General features: G+C 41.0%; 2 protein-coding genes across 3 annotated transcripts in view; both read right to left on the minus strand.

The window, feature by feature from the left end:
• The window catches only part of mark2b (MAP/microtubule affinity-regulating kinase 2b), a 28,104-nt gene extending 20,404 nt beyond the window's left edge, over positions 1-7,700 (minus strand). The window contains exons 1-7 of the mRNA XM_042223103.1: positions 7,653-7,700; positions 6,333-6,503; positions 4,724-4,777; positions 2,639-2,687; positions 2,340-2,405; positions 1,882-1,952; positions 1,559-1,615 (exon numbers count right to left, since the gene is read on the minus strand). Of these exons, the coding sequence (XP_042079037.1) occupies positions 1,559-1,615; positions 1,882-1,952; positions 2,340-2,405; positions 2,639-2,687; positions 4,724-4,777; positions 6,333-6,503; positions 7,653-7,700 (516 nt within the window). The remainder of the gene's footprint in view (positions 1-1,558; positions 1,616-1,881; positions 1,953-2,339; positions 2,406-2,638; positions 2,688-4,723; positions 4,778-6,332; positions 6,504-7,652) is intronic.
• Positions 7,701-8,738: 1,038 nt separating this feature from the next.
• Positions 8,739-16,563, minus strand: part of LOC121814908 (serine/threonine-protein kinase MARK2-like) — a 27,199-nt gene continuing 19,374 nt past the window's right edge. Inside the window, exons 2-5 of one of the 2 annotated variants that reach the window (XM_042223141.1) lie at positions 13,112-13,282; positions 11,488-11,541; positions 9,406-9,454; positions 8,739-9,103 (exon numbers count right to left, since the gene is read on the minus strand). In XM_042223141.1, the coding sequence (XP_042079075.1) occupies positions 8,916-9,103; positions 9,406-9,454; positions 11,488-11,541; positions 13,112-13,282 (462 nt within the window). In that variant the 3' untranslated portion in view covers positions 8,739-8,915. Of the gene's footprint in view, positions 9,273-9,341; positions 9,455-11,487; positions 11,542-13,111; positions 13,283-16,563 lie in introns of both variants that reach the window. The other variant, XR_006054647.1, reaches the window with a different exon arrangement.

The raw sequence follows: 16,563 nt of genomic DNA on the forward strand, positions 1-16,563 counted from the left end.
TCAGAGGCACAAAAAGTATAAATCTGAGCTGCTGACAAAGTGGAATTAAGAAACTGACTAGCTTGGGATCAAATGTAACATGATCCGACATGCAAATGGCTTTGTAGGTAGCACATTCATGGTACAGATGGATTTCTAAAACACTTTTCTTTGGGTTAAAATAAACAGCTGTGTGGGAAAGAGAGCTTTCACAGGAATCGTCTGTGCCGTTCAAGCAGCGCACAATGGGTAAACGTGAGAGACCACAGTTTTTTCCTGCGTGTTTGTATCTTTAAGCTTGAAGTGAACCAGTGAGCAAGGAGGCTGGGGTTGCCTAGCAACAGGTCCGCTCTCCTTTTCACTTGCTCTGAATACTTTGCAGCTTCTGTGCGTTTGAGTGTGTGAGAGTGTGCATGCACACATTAAATACAATACGGACATCATCTCTAACCTCTGAGCTAAAAAAAATAAAGGAACATCACAGGTTTTTAATGATTTGTTGTTGATATTAATTACCTATTAGTCATCCACATCAACCTTATTATCTCTCATGAAAAGAAGCAGAGATACAGTAGAGCATGACATCAACGATACAGTATTCATTTATTTATTTTTTTTTAAGTCTTGGCACTCAAATGGGGTCATTTTAGTCTCCGTGTGAAAATGCACACTCATCAAAATTTGCTCTCACTGTAAGACCAAACAGCAGCCCTGGAAAATGAAGCCATGGCATTAGTGCCTAAACCTGCAGTTCATCTTGTGGCCACTTGAGGCTGGCTCTAAAAGTAGGTCAATCTAAGTATGAGGGTCTAAGATCAACATGTTTACAACCTTGGCAACCAATTTCCTTATGGCCAAATATGGGTGATACCAGCAGGTCTACAGCCACCCTTTTGGAGCACTTCTTAGAAATAAGCCTGTGCTCGATTTTTATTTTATTTTACACCCTCAGATCAACAGTGATCGTGTTAATGCGAAGGAAGGCAAGCATTATGATAATCCTTCTGTCTCAACCAGAAACGGCTTACTTCTAAGCCTGCCTTTTATTGTGTGTGTGTGTGTTTTAAATGACAACCATTAGTAACTGTTATCCGTAGGAAATCCAACCTTGCTAAAAGCTGCTAAAATTTCATTAAAAACCCAAAATAGACTAGAAACAACTTTGAAATAGGAGGTTTCTGTCCCACTAATCATGATAATGTGTTGACTACAGGTCTGTCTGGTGGGACAATAAGAGGATTTACAACTCTGAATAATACTATGAACCAAACTGACCCAGAGGCCTTGGATCTGTGTGTGCATAATGTGCGCTTTGGTTTTCGGGATAATCTAAGATGAGCTGGCAGAAAGGAAAAAAATAACAAAAAACAACAAAACGATGACATAGGAGGAGAAATGTATACAATGCATGTTTGCGTTTAACAGACTTTGTGAATGTCGTCTGGGTGACTCGTTTGCGGAGGTGGGATTTCAGCTCAAAGAGCCAATTGTATGAAGATTAAATGTGGAGGTGAGGAGAGGGGAGGAGGTTGCTTTGACACCAACTCTAATTCAATAATGCCTTCGAGTGTGCTCTCACCTTGAGGTCTCTGTGTACTATACACTTCTGATGGCAATACTGCACAGCTGACACAATCTGGAGAGTGACAAAGTGAGCGAGAGAGAGGGAACGGGGAGAAGCAGGGGAGAGGAGGGATGACAGGATGGAGAGGTTCAAACAGTGAACTCTTCATTAGGAGTTCATCCAAAAAGCAATTTCGGGATAGAGCTAGTGATGCAAGACTTAGTACAAACTGTACACTCTTAATATCAGTCCAAACTGGCTTGAAACATACGACGCTTACAAAGTTGGACTAGTTTCTGTGAAAGGAGGGGAAAAAAGCCGTTTTCAACCCAACACACCTGTCTGAATTTGGCACGGGCTTCCTTCTCCTTCATCCTGCCATGAGCCACCAAGTAATCAAAGACCTCTCCTGGGAGACGACAGAAAGAGGAGGAGAGCAGATTTAGTGCTGGAACTGGATACCTGCCTCCAGAATAAAGGGTCAGGAGTACTGAACTGAACGTTGTCGTTTAGGAGTTTATTACTGATACTCTGTTTTATTACAGACTTGACTTATAATGATACAACAGCAGTACCAAAATAAATAAATAAAAATCTGGTCATCACGTTGACTCAATAACATAAATAGATTATTATAAAAACATTTACAGTGGCATTCATTTTCAGCAAATTTATCAATAATAAAGCTCTTTGCAAATGATCCTGCTTACAAAGGTCTTTATTTTTTTCCTTTGCTTATGGTCTATCACAGAATGACAACTTTTAGGGGGAATCATTTCACAGTGACACGACTTACCTCCACTAGCGTACTCCATTACCAGGTACAAAGTCTTCTCTGTTTCTATCACCTCAAAGAGCTTGACTGCAGGTGGAAAGAGAAAGGCAAAGCAAGAGGAATGGAGGAGGGAGTGATGGGGCAAGGGAATAAGAAGAGAACAAAGGGAGAAGCAGAGCAAAGAGCAAGAATGAAAGCAAAAAGGGGTAAAAAACCAAAAACAAATAGCAGGATTAATATTATCTGGCTACACGGCCTTAAAAACACTGGCTCCCAGCAAGTGACGACACACTTGAACCTCATGTTTCAGGGTGACTCACCTATGTTGGGATGATTCAACATCTTCATGATCCTCACCTCCCGGAAGAGCTGTGAGAAACGAGACAGACCGTCAAACACGGCATCAGACTGCAGAGGGAGTTGTTCTTGTTGTGACACTCATTTATACGGTCATTTCTCCAGTGTAAATGTCTATCACTTGATTATGTGCATTTGCTCCAAATGACAGGGAGTGAAAACAAACGCCAGTATTGTAATTTCTGTGTGATTACAAAGACTCCAGAGTCTCTGTTTGTGGTAGGTAAATTGACACTGACACACAACCACTCACTTCCTGTTCAAGAGGAGGAAGGAAAACAAAAACAGTTAGTGATGATATACCAACAGAGATCAAAGTAACTCAGCTACCAATCTAAAGTCTGGTGCAATTTAGATTGCATAATTGAACAAAAAATGAGTTAAAGGCCACTATTTAGCGTTTTCTAGACAAGCACTTCCTGCAGGTAGCATCTGAACATATCAGCTCAATAACTTTTCTGTTAAAGTCAGAACCGTAATCTTTCTAGATCAGACTCAATAACACTTCTGTCCGTTTCGGCACGGCCAAATTGATCGTTTTAACAGCTGCTGGTTCCAGATGTTTCTCAAAGTCTTTCATGTGAGTTTATTACATGCCTCCAGCATCGTGCAGCAGCAGTATCTATTCATAAGCTTCTCCAAAATGAGAGATTGTGTTCTCTACAGAGGCACAGTTTATAAGCTGTAATAACCTGCATTCCCATAAATGCATAAAGGGAGTATGGCCTTTTTAATAACCACAATAGCCAAATATCAAAATACAGACCCCAAATTTTAAAAGGTTCTGAGTTCATGTATTAGACTGTAGTGTTAAATCGTGCATGTAGTATAAAACATTGCATATTTCATATCAGGAAAGGGCGTAAAGATGCGCTGCTCCCTGCTCATTATATTTCTTCTGAGTCAGCAGATAAGGTCAAGCGAGGCCGACTGAGCACTTTATGGGCACATTAACTATTTATCCATATAAAAACTGTGCAAACCAGGAACTATTAAAGGTACCAACAGCCCTAAATGCACCACTAAAGCAGCATCTCAGTGTAAAATATTTATTGCTTTGTTACAAGTGTTACCTTCTTCAAAGACTGCTGTCCTTGAGCGTAATCTAAAAACGACATCAAAACATTAAAGCTGAGTTTATGCTTATGTTAACATGAAAGCGGCTACACTGTTGCAGCTATTGTGTGCTATGCAGCTAGAAAAAAAAAATACACAAAAATACAGCCTCTTAGTTTGGATTGCAATCCAAACTAACTTGTATTAACTGTTTGATAACCCAAATAAAACTGATAAATGAGCCACATTGCACTGGAGTGCAAACGTGTACTAATCCGCCACATTATATAGTCCACAGCAAACATATTTAAATCTTATGCTGAATGAAACTAAAACTGCTTGGCTTTTTTTTTTTTAGATTTAGAGACTTGAGACTTGAGACTGACGTATTCTTAGTTCGGCCTTTATATAAATCAATGTTTGAAAAAGAAAAAGAAAGAAAAAGACACTTCAAGATATGATAGCGTATTTTAACTAGCATTCCCTGCCAATTCCTGCTCTAACTTCCGTGTGACCTTTTCCCTTCGTCTTTACATTTCCTTATCATCTGTGCGTCGGCGTTTATAGAAGTACATACTCTATGTTATATATATGTCTGTGGAGTGGTTGGTGTGTGCGTTCAGTGTGCACGTATACATGGTTAGACAGTGTGTGCGTGTAAGTGGACAGACCCCACCCTGCCACGATCAAAGGAAGTAATTGCAGCTTGTTTCCTGTAATTAAAACTCTCTCCGAAAACTAGACCACTTCAGAAAGCCAGAGAGAGCGAGGGAGAACGAGAGAAAAAGACACTTGGGGCAGGGAGAGTGGCTTAAAATGACTTCTGAGAAAAGGGATGAGAAGGACTGAGGTTTAAATCCTTGTGTGTGTGTGGAGTGTGTGTGTGTGTGTGTGTGTGTGTGTGGGTGTGGTGTGGGTGTGTGTGTGTGTGTGTGTGTTGGTGCACATTTTCTTTTCTGTATGTGAGTGAGAGAGAAAGCGAGGTAACTCACCTTTTGCAAACTGGAGGAGTTGAGCTGTGTCTTATCTATGATCTTTACAGCCACCTAGAAGCAAGAATGTGCTCACTTGTCATTACACTTTGATTCATTTATTATGGCACATTTTGCTCACACAAACCCCCAAAAACACAGCCTGCAACAGCCACGCACAAACACAAATGTCCACACACTTCTCTCTTTTTGGGACACATCTCACACACACACACACGATACAATTTCCCAGCATTAAGTGATAAATACACAATCGCAGCAGGTGATAGTTGCATAATAGGATAGAAAATAGGAGAGAGGCACACACACTCTCAAGCTCAAGCATGCTTTTTATCCATGCCATTTTAAGGGCCTACAGCTCATAATCCAACAGCAGTCCCCAGCAAGGGAGACTGAAAAACAAAAAGCCATAAGGGCAAAGACAAATAATCAAAATAGCCGCAGAGGAAAAAAATATATATAAAGAGAGAAATGCACAGATGGGATGGATTCAAAGTGAGAGCTGTAGGAAAAAGAGGATGACGCAGAAAATGAGGAGAGAGGACATGAAGGCAGGGGGAACAAAGAATCGTGTCTTCAAAGGGACATGGGAAAGGGAGGGCTACTCCTCAGTCCAATTATTGTCTTTCCCTGTCAACTAACGTCTTTCTTTCACCGTTTCTGGTCGTGCTCGTCTATCTGACTCCTTCGTGCCCTCTGACTATCCCTTGTTTTCGTTTTGTGCGAGAGTGCGTGTGCGCCAGCCAGCAGGTCACATGGCATGTTATCAGGGTGTCAGGCACAGAGTTGTCACACATTGACAGAGCACGCCCACCCCACTCTCTCTCTCTCACATACACACTCACAAACATGCACACACACACACACACACACACAGTTGGAGAGCCGACTTGACTGGGCAACAGACAGAACCAAGCATGGGCTCACTGCAGTCCCAGCTTTTCCCTTAAAGGGACTGATCACCGGGTTACATCACATCTGGAATTCAAAGTAAACCGGAGACATTTAGGGCGTCTCTATTCAGGCTGACAATGGTGAACTAATCTCCTGCAGCAGATGCACTGTCTCCAAAGCCATGCAAGCCTCAGACCAAACTGTGTAGCACAGCATGAACCCTCCCCTACACTCAGCAACCAGGAAGACAGATTAACACTTAGCAGCCATTTTTCCTGCTTTTTACCATCTTTGCTAACTGGAAAGAAAAGGTTGAGGCTTCTTTTCTGTCAAAGTCTAATTACCAGGTATACTTGTATTGTCAATAAGTACACTATTATTACTATTACTGTTATTATTACTATTACTACTATTATTATTGTTATTATTATCACCACCAGCAGTGATCATCAGGTTTCATCATCACAACATGACAGCATGTCTCAGCAGTTTCCCTAGCATAGCCTGTTTGTTATTGAAACACTGACGAGCCCGTTTCTGGTTAAATAAAGAGTCAATACTAGAGCATTTCTCCTGAATGTGATCGAAGCAGCTAAAAATAAAAGCCAAGTTCACAAAGTCAGAACGACTCTGTAAGTGGAACCGCAGGATAAGATTAAAGCGTACAGTCCAATCTAGCCTGTGTGTGTGTGTGGGCGCGTGCGCTCATGCCTACCTCTTTTCCGGTGAGGACGTGTCGTGCCAGTTTGACCTTGGCAAAGTTGCCTTTGCCAATGGTTTTCAGTAACCGATAGTTACCGATGTGCGGCTGCTCGTCTGATGTGGTCGTGGCCACGGAGTTTCGACCTCGCGACGTACTGGAGCGGACAGATGATAACTTGGACTCCTGTGAAAGAGGGAGTACAGTGCAGTTTAACCATAAAGACAATGTAATGACTTGTAAGCAAAAGGCTAAAGAAATTTAACTAGGAAACATGACAGAGCACAAATTACAGGGCATTTAAAAGGTTTGTGATTCTCTGACTTTTTAGTGCCACTGACCAGCTCTATTTCCTTAAAACTGCAAGAACACAGAATCGGTGATTATAAAAATAAAAAATAAAAAAAATAAAAAAAGGACACGACTTTAAAGTAAAAGGCAATCTTCTGAATCTTCAAAGCATTTGGGTCAGTGATTATATAACAATTACCCAAGTGAAACATAATAAGCATCACACACAAACACACTGTTTTTTCTGTGAACTTTTGGAGGAAGACAGTAATAACGCATTTTTAAACCTAGAGATGTAATTGGAAACCGTCCTCATCCGACAGCTGTCACCATTATAGAGAAAACGCCACATCTGTTGCTTCAGATGTAAGAAAATCTGTAAATAGCTGGGAAGCAAATGCTGATTAAAAATAAAGCAAGAAATGGAAACTCCCCTTATTTCTCCTATTAAAACTTGTATAGGTTATCGGTTCTGCTGGTGGACTGCTCACATTACACCCTTTCTAACATTTAAGATTCAAATTCACAGTTTTCCCTGTAGTACCTACCACATTATGACAGTGCTTATTATTTAGGCATGTGTAGACGTCAGAGAACTGCTGAACTCTAAAACTAAGCTAACAGTCTGATAAACTGGTTCTCTTATGTACTGAGGATAGGCGCTACCACTGTGGGCTTAAGCCTCAATTATCCTCTGTTGTGGTCACAGGCAGCTGGAGACGTGACGGCCGAGTAGTCATTCCTGTTGCACTTCAGAGGTTTGCTTCAAGTCTGTTGCCTGAGGTGACGTTGGTGCGTTGTAAAGTCACAAAAAATTAGCAGGTACGCGGATATCCCCACAACGCAAACCTGTGCGCTCAGTTTCAAGTTTACGTCACTAGGAAAAGCAGACCCTTAGAGGTTGGTTATAATCTAGACATGCTGACCCTGTTTTTAAGCAACAAGTTTTTAGTTACCAAGTAGATTTTTTTTTTTCCTCAAAGCCAAATATTTTTCCCCAGTCTCAACATGTTTACATATTCTCAGCTTTTAACAATTTGGGGCCTTGTATCCAACTGGTGACAGGTCTGGACTGTAGGGCACCCAGACCATTACGCTAGCCATACATGTGGTATACATTTAGCATGCTATTAGGACCCGATGACGTATGCAAGGCCTTCCCCAAAAAAACCATGAACGTCAGCATGTGGCACTGAAATTTGTAAATACGGTTCAGCATAAACTGTGCCTTACAAGACGTATGAGATAGTTGTGGCTTTTGCACTTATCACACAATATCATCACAGAAAATGGCAATTCTCTGCTTTACCCCAGAGTCATTTTAATTGCATTTACTCATACCGAGTAGAAAACCAGGAAATAAATACTGATCCATTTAATAAAGATGTTCCAAGTGTTTCTGAGCCGATCCATCGAGTTCGAGTACAGAAACATCATTTTTTTAGTGCAGTCCCACATGAAGATCATCTAATATTAGGTTTTCGGATTTGTCTCTTGCATACTGAGATTTCACAAGCATGTTTACATATTACTAAAAGATTTAATGTAGCTGATGGACTTTATGAAACACTGTTTTTCAGCATATTTTCAGTGATTTAGGAAAAGTTTCTGAATTGTAACATTTGATATTTTGTGTAACTACTGTTTAACTCAGCTACTGGGCTTTTTTGGAAAAAAGCTTAGACATCATTTAAGTTCTTTGCACGACTCAGTCCAAGGTCAGTGTACACGTGTTAAGTCCTTTAACATGGTCGTACTGAGCCTTCGTTCATCTCAAAGCAGACAGTAAGTTGTTCGAATCAAACGCAAAACACCCCCCAACATTAAAAAAGAAAAAGAAAAACACAACCTTGCTGTGCTGGCAAGTTTTGTATGGCTGGCAACTGCGATTGGATTTCAGCTCCAGGAAAGGGTCACAGCAATTGTGTGTCTGTGTGTGTGATCTGAGCAGACAGGTGACGGGGATCAGGGTCAGAGGAGAGAACGACTGGCTCCAGGGTGACGAGTCTCAAACACACACACACACACACACACACACACACACACACACACACACACACAGCAGTGAGCAAGATTTAGTGCTGGAACTGGATACCTGCCTCCAGAATAAAGGGTCAGGAGTACTGATCTGAACGTTGTCGTTTAGGAGTTTATTACTGATACTCTGTTTTATTACAGACTTGACTTATAATGATACAACAGCAGTACCAAAATAAATAAATAAAAATCTGGTCATCACGTTGACTCAATAACATAAATAGATTATTATAAAAACATTTACAGTGGCATTCATTTTCAGCAAATTTATCAATAATAAAGCTCTTTGCAAATGATCCTGCTTACAAAGGTCTTTATTTTTTTCCTTTGCTTATGGTCTATCACAGAATGACAACTTTTAGGGGGAATCATTTCACAGTGACACGACTTACCTCCACTAGCGTACTCCATTACCAGGTACAAAGTCTTCTCTGTTTCTATCACCTCAAAGAGCTTGACTGCAGGTGGAAAGAGAAAGGCAAAGCAAGAGGAATGGAGGAGGGAGTGATGGGGCAAGGGAATAAGAAGAGAACAAAGGGAGAAGCAGAGCAAAGAGCAAGAATGAAAGTAAAAAGGGGTAAAAAACCAAAAACAAATAGCAGGATTAATATTATCTGGCTACACGGCCTTAAAAACACTAAAAAAAACACAAACAACTACACCAAAAAAAAAAAAAAAGAAAACTGGCTACACGGCCTTAAAAACACTGGCTCCCAGCAAGTGACGACACACTTGAACCTCATGTTTCAGGGTGACTCACCTATGTTGGGATGATTCAACATCTTCATGATCCTCACCTCCCGGAAGAGCTGTGAGAAACGAGACAGACCGTCAAACACGGCATCAGACTGCAGAGGGAGTTGTTCTTGTTGTGACACTCATTTATACGGTCATTTCTCCAGTGTAAATGTCTATCACTTGATTATGTGCATTTGCTCCAAATGACAGGGAGTGAAAACAAACGCCAGTATTGTAATTTCTGTGTGATTACAAAGACTCCAGAGTCTCTGTTTGTGGTAGGTAAATTGACACTGACACACAACCACTCACTTCCTGTTCAAGAGGAGGAAGGAAAACAAAAACAGTTAGTGATGATATACCAACAGAGATCAAAGTAACTCAGCTACCAATCTAAAGTCTGGTGCAATTTAGATTGCATAATTGAACAAAAAATGAGTTAAAGGCCACTATTTAGCGTTTTCTAGACAAGCACTTCCTGCAGGTAGCATCTGAACATATCAGCTCAATAACTTTTCTGTTAAAGTCAGAACCGTAATCTTTCTAGATCAGACTCAATAACACTTCTGTCCGTTTCGGCACGGCCAAATTGATCGTTTTAACAGCTGCTGGTTCCAGATGTTTCTCAAAGTCTTTCATGTGAGTTTATTACATGCCTCCAGCATCGTGCAGCAGCAGTATCTATTCATAAGCTTCTCCAAAATGAGAGATTGTGTTCTCTACAGAGGCACAGTTTATAAGCTGTAATAACCTGCATTCCCATAAATGCATAAAGGGAGTATGGCCTTTTTAATAACCACAATAGCCAAATATCAAAATACAGACCCCAAATTTTAAAAGGTTCTGAGTTCATGTATTAGACTGTAGTGTTAAATCGTGCATGTAGTATAAAACATTGCATATTTCATATCAGGAAAGGGCGTAAAGATGCGCTGCTCCCTGCTCATTATATTTCTTCTGAGTCAGCAGATAAGGTCAAGCGAGGCCGACTGAGCACTTTATGGGCACATTAACTATTTATCCATATAAAAACTGTGCAAACCAGGAACTATTAAAGGTACCAACAGCCCTAAATGCACCACTAAAGCAGCATCTCAGTGTAAAATATTTATTGCTTTGTTACAAGTGTTACCTTCTTCAAAGACTGCTGTCCTTGAGCGTAATCTAAAAACGACATCAAAACATTAAAGCTGAGTTTATGCTTATGTTAACATGAAAGCGGCTACACTGTTGCAGCTATTGTGTGCTATGCAGCTAGAAAAAAAAATACACAAAAATACAGCCTCTTAGTTTGGATTGCAATCCAAACTAACTTGTATTAACTGTTTGATAACCCAAATAAAACTGATAAATGAGCCACATTGCACTGGAGTGCAAACGTGTACTAATCCGCCACATTATATAGTCCACAGCAAACATATTTAAATCTTATGCTGAATGAAACTAAAACTGCTTGGCTTTTTTTTTTTTAGATTTAGAGACTTCAGAGCTGACGTATTCTTAGTTCGGCCTTTATATAAATCAATGTTTAAAAAAGAAAAAGAAAGAAAAAGACACTTCAAGATATGATGGCGTATTTTAACTAGCATTCTCTGCCAATTCCTGTTCTAACTTCCGTGTGACCTTTTCCCTTCGTCTTTACATTTCCTTATCATCTGTGCGTCGGCGTTTATAGAAGTACATACTCTATGTTATATATATGTCTGTGGAGTGGTTGGTGTGTGCGTTCAGTGTGCACGTATACATGGTTAGACAGTGTGTGCGTGTAAGTGGACAGACCCCACCCTGCCACGATCAAAGGAAGTAATTGCAGCTTGTTTCCTGTAATTAAAACTCTCTCCGAAAACTAGACCACTTCAGAAAGCCAGAGAGAGCGAGGGAGAACGAGAGAAAAAGACACTTGGGGCAGGGAGAGTGGCTTAAAATGACTTCTGAGAAAAGGGATGAGAAGGACTGAGGTTTAAATCCTTGTGTGTGTGTGGAGTGTGTGTGTGTGTGTGTGTGTGTGTGTGGGTGTGGTGTGGGTGTGTGTGTGTGTGTGTGTGTTGGTGCACATTTTCTTTTCTGTATGTGAGTGAGAGAGAAAGAAAGCAAGTTAACTCACCTTTTGCAAACTGGAGGAGTTGAGCTGTGTCTTATCTATGATCTTTACAGCCACCTAGAAGCAGTAAGCAAGAATGTGCTCACTTGTCATTACACTTTGATTCATTTATTATGGCACATTTTGCTCACACAAACCCACAAAACCACAGCCTGCGACAGCCACGCACAAACACAAATGTCCACACACTTCTCTCTTTTTGGGACACATCTCACACACACACACACACGATACAATTTCACAGCATTAAGTGATAAATACACAATCGCAGCAGGTGATAGTTGCATAATAGGATAGAAAATAGGAGAGAGGCACACACACTCAAGCTCAAGCATGCTTTTTATCCATGCCATTTTAAGGGCCTACAGCTCATAATCCAACAGCAGTCCCCAGCAAGGGAGACTGAAAAACAAAAAGCCATAAGGGCAAAGACAAATAATCAAAATAGCCGCAGAGGAAAAAAATATATATAAAGAGAGAAATGCACAGATGGGATGGATTCAAAGTGAGAGCTGTAGGAAAAAGAGGATGACGCAGAAAATGAGGAGAGAGGACATGAAGGCAGGGGGAACAAAGAATCGTGTCTTCAAAGGGACATGGGAAAGGGAGGGCTACTCCTCAGTCCAATTATTGTCTTTCCCTGTCAACTAACGTCTTTCTTTCACCGTTTCTGGTCGTGCTCGTCTATCTGACTCCTTCGTGCCCTCTGACTATCCCTTGTTTTCGTTTTGTGCGAGAGTGCGTGTGCGCCAGCCAGCAGGTCACATGGCATGTTATCAGGGTGTCAGGCACAGAGTTGTCACACATTGACAGAGCACGCCCACCCCACTCTCTCTCTCTCACACACACACACACACACACACACAAACACACACACACACACACACATACACACAGTTGGAGAGCCGACTTGACTGGGCAACAGACAGAACCAAGCATGGGCTCACTGCAGTCCCAGCTTTTCCCTTAAAGGGACTGATCACCGGGTTACATCACATCTGGAATTCAAAGTAAACCGGAGACATTTAGGGCGTCTCTATTCAGGCTGACAATGGTGAACTAATCTCCTGCAGCAGATGCACTGTCTCCAAAGCCATGCAAGCCTCAGACCAAACTGTGTAGCACAGCATGAACCCTCCCCTACACTCAGCAACCAGGAAGACAGATTAACACTTAGCAGCCATTTTTCCTGCTTTTTACCATCTTTGCTAACTGGAAAGAAAAGGTTGAGGCTTCTTTTCTGTCAAAGTCTAATTACCAGGTATACTTGTACTGTCAATAAGTACACTATTATTACTATTACTGTTATTATTACTATTACTACTATTATTATTGTTATTATTATCACCACCAGCAGTGATCATCAGGTTTCATCATCACAACATGACAGCATGTCTCAGCAGTTTCCCTAGCATAGCCTGTTTGTTATTGAAACACTGACGAGCCTGTTTCTGGTTAAATAAAGAGTCAATACTAGAGCATTTCTCCTGAATGTGATCGAAGCAGCTAAAAATAAAAGCCAAGTTCACAAAGTCAGAACGACTCTGTAAGTGGAACCGCAGGATAAGATTAAAGCGTACAGTCCAATCTAGCCTGTGTGTGTGTGGGCGCGTGCACTCATGCCTACCTCTTTTCCGGTGAGGACGTGTCGTGCCAGTTTGACCTTGGCAAAGTTGCCTTTGCCAATGGTTTTCAGTAACCGATAGTTACCGATGTGCGGCTGCTCGTCTGATGTGGTCGTGGCCACGGAGTTTCGACCTCGCGACGTACTGGAGCGGACAGATGATAACTTGGACTCCTGTGAAAGAGGGAGTACAGTGCAGTTTAACCATAAAGACAATGTAATGACTTGTAAGCAAAAGGCTAAAGAAATTTAACTAGGAAACATGACAGAGCACAAATTACAGGGCATTTAAAAGGTTTGTGATTCTCTGACTTTTTAGTGCCACTGACCAGCTTGATTTCCTTAAAACTGCAAGAACACAGAATCAGTGATTATAAAAAAAAATTTAAAAAAAAGGACACGACTTTAAAGCATTTGGGTCAGTGATTATATAACAATTACCCAAGTGAAACAAAATAAGCATCACACACAAACACATTGTTTTTTCTGTGAACTTTTGGAGGAAGACAGTAATAACGCATTTTTAAACCTAGAGATGTAATTGGAAACCGTCCTCATCCGACAGCTGTCACCATTATAGAGAAAACGCCACATCTGTTGCTTCAGATGTAAGAAAATCTGTAAATAGCTGGGAAGCAAATGCTGATTAAAAATACAGCAAGAAATGGAAACTCCCCTTTTTTCTCCATTAAAACTTGTATAGGTTACCGGTTCTGCTGGTGGACTGCTCACATTACACCCTTTCTAACATTTAAGATTCAAATTCACAGTTTTCCCTGTAGTACCTACCACATTATGACAGTGCTTATTATTTAGGCATGTGTAGACGTCAGAGAACTGCTGAACTCTAAAACTAAGCTAACAGTCTGATAAACTGGTTCTCTTATGTACTGAGGATAGGCGCTACCACTGTGGGCTTAAGCCTCAATTATCCTCTGTTGTGGTCACAGGCAGCTGGAGACGTGACGGCCGAGTAGTCACTCCTGTTGCACTTCAGAGGTTTGCTTCAAGTCTGTTGCCTGAGGTGACGTTGGTGCGTTGTAAAGTTACAAAAAATTAGCAGGTACGCGGATATCCCCACAACACAAACCTGTGCGCTCAGTCTCAAGTTTACGTCACTAGGAAAAGCAGACCCTTAGAGGTTGGTTATAATCTAGACATGCTGACCCTGTTTTTAAGCAACAAGTTTTTAGTTACCAAGTAGATTTTTTTTCCTCAAAGCCAAATATTTTTCCCCAGTCTCAACATGTTTACATATTCTCAGCTTTTAACAATTTGGGGCCTTGTGTCCAACTGGTGACAGGTCTGGACTGTAGGGCACCCAGACCATTACGCTAGCCATACATGTGGTATACATTTAGCATGCTATTAGGACCCGATGACGTATGCAAGGCCTTCCCCAAAAAACCATGAACGTCAGCATGTGGCACTGAAATTTGTAAATATGGTTCAGCATAAACTGTGCCTTACAAGACGTATGAGATAGTTGTGGCTTTTGCACTTATCACACAATATCATCACAGAAAATGGCAATTCTCTGCTTTACCCCAGAGTCATTTTAATTGCATTTACTCATACCGAGTAGAAAACCAGGAAATAAATACTGATCCATTTAATAAAGATGTTCCAAGTGTTTCTGAGCCGATCCATCGAGTTCGAGTACAGAAACATCATTTTTTAGTGCAGTCTAGGGCTGCCACGATTGTCGACTAGTCACGATTACGTCGACTATCAAAATCGTCGACGACTGATTTAATAGTCGACGTCGTTTGAAGCTTTGTAAGATCGCAAAAGACGCAGGAATAAGTAGCAGGATTTAAGAGTGTAATAACGGACTGAAACAGAAGATGGCAGCACTGCATGTACAAGGATGCCAGCTGCCGTTAAACCCCGAAGAAGAAGAAGCTGTGTCCCAGAATTCATAGCGCAGGCCCAGCTCAGTTTCCAACAATGGCGGCAGCTAGTTAGTTTTAATATTACTCTTATTATTCTTTCTGGGTCACAAAATAAACGTTTAACATATTTTCAGGCGAGAATGTAGCTGTGTAAACCTCAAATATCTGCTCAGTTTATCAAGACACCACATATTTTCAAAAGCGCTCCGACGTTTTCGGAGACGTCTGTTACCCACTAGCTCGATAGCTAGCCGGGGGCTAGGCTCAACTAGAGCCGTGAGAACACCGGACTCCCGGCAAATCGTTTTCAAACCCACCGCCGTCTTTCGCTACTCAGGTTAAACATATATATGAGTCACTTAGATAACTTAAAATGTTATTGTTTGGCTTTTTTTTTAGTATTTTATTTGTTCCTGAGTAAATCGGTTTGGCTGAGATTAAATAAGTTTTTACACAGCTGAATAAACGTCAAGCAGACAGCTGATTATCAGAAGTGTGAGATGCTGGAGAATTTACTCCGGTGTCCTGTTATATTTTAGATAGCAAGGAGTTTATTAAACTTCACCGAAACAATCTGCAAATTTCATTAAAATTTAATAAACTATCATCTTGTCTTTATTTTTAGTTAGCACATACTTAAACACTTAAAGCTGTAAGCTAATGATAGTTATATAAGAGCAGATGCTGCTGGTGCAATAAGCTGTATTACGTCCAATGGATGATGATCTGATTAGTCGACTAATCGCAAAAATAATCGGTGACTAGTCGACTATCAAAATAATCGTTTGTGGCAGCCCTAGTGCAGCCACATGAGACTAATATTAGGTTTTCGGATTTGTCTCTTGCATACTGAGATTTCACAAGCATGTTTACATATTACTAAAAGATTTAATGTAGCTGATGGACTTTATGAAACACTGTTTTTCAGCATATTTTCAGTGATTTAGGAAAAGTTTCTGAATTGTAACATTTGATATTTTGTGTAACTACTGTTTAACTCAGCTACTGGGCTTTTTTGGAAAAAAGCTTAGACATCATTTAAGTTCTTTGCACGACTCAGTCCAAGGTCAGTGTACACGTGTTAAGTCCTTTAACATGGTCGTACTGAGCCTTCGTTCATCTCAAAGCAGACAGTAAGTTGTTCGAATCAAACGCAAAACACCCCCCAACATTAAAAAAGAAAAAAAAACACAACCTTGCTGTGCTGGCAAGTTTTGTATGGCTGGCAACTGCGATTGGATTTCAGCTCCAGGAAAGGGTCACAGCAATTGTGTGTCTGTGTGTGTGATCTGAGCAGACAGGTGACGGGGATCAGGGTCAGAGGAGAGAACGACTGGCTCCAGGGTGACGAGTCTCAAAACACACACACACACACACACACACACACACACACACACACACACACACACACACAACACACACACACACACACACACACACACACACACACACACACACACAACACAACACACATACACACAAAGGTGAGGGTGTGAGTTGCACACATCTCACAGAGATTTGATACCAACAGAAGAAAGCGTCAGGTGAAATTCACACTGG

Source organism: Haplochromis burtoni, unplaced genomic scaffold, assembly GCF_018398535.1.
Source record: "Haplochromis burtoni strain Fernald_Lab_line unplaced genomic scaffold, NCSU_Asbu1 Contig_102, whole genome shotgun sequence".
In the NCBI taxonomy this organism is placed as follows: Eukaryota; Metazoa; Chordata; class Actinopteri; order Cichliformes; family Cichlidae; genus Haplochromis; species Haplochromis burtoni.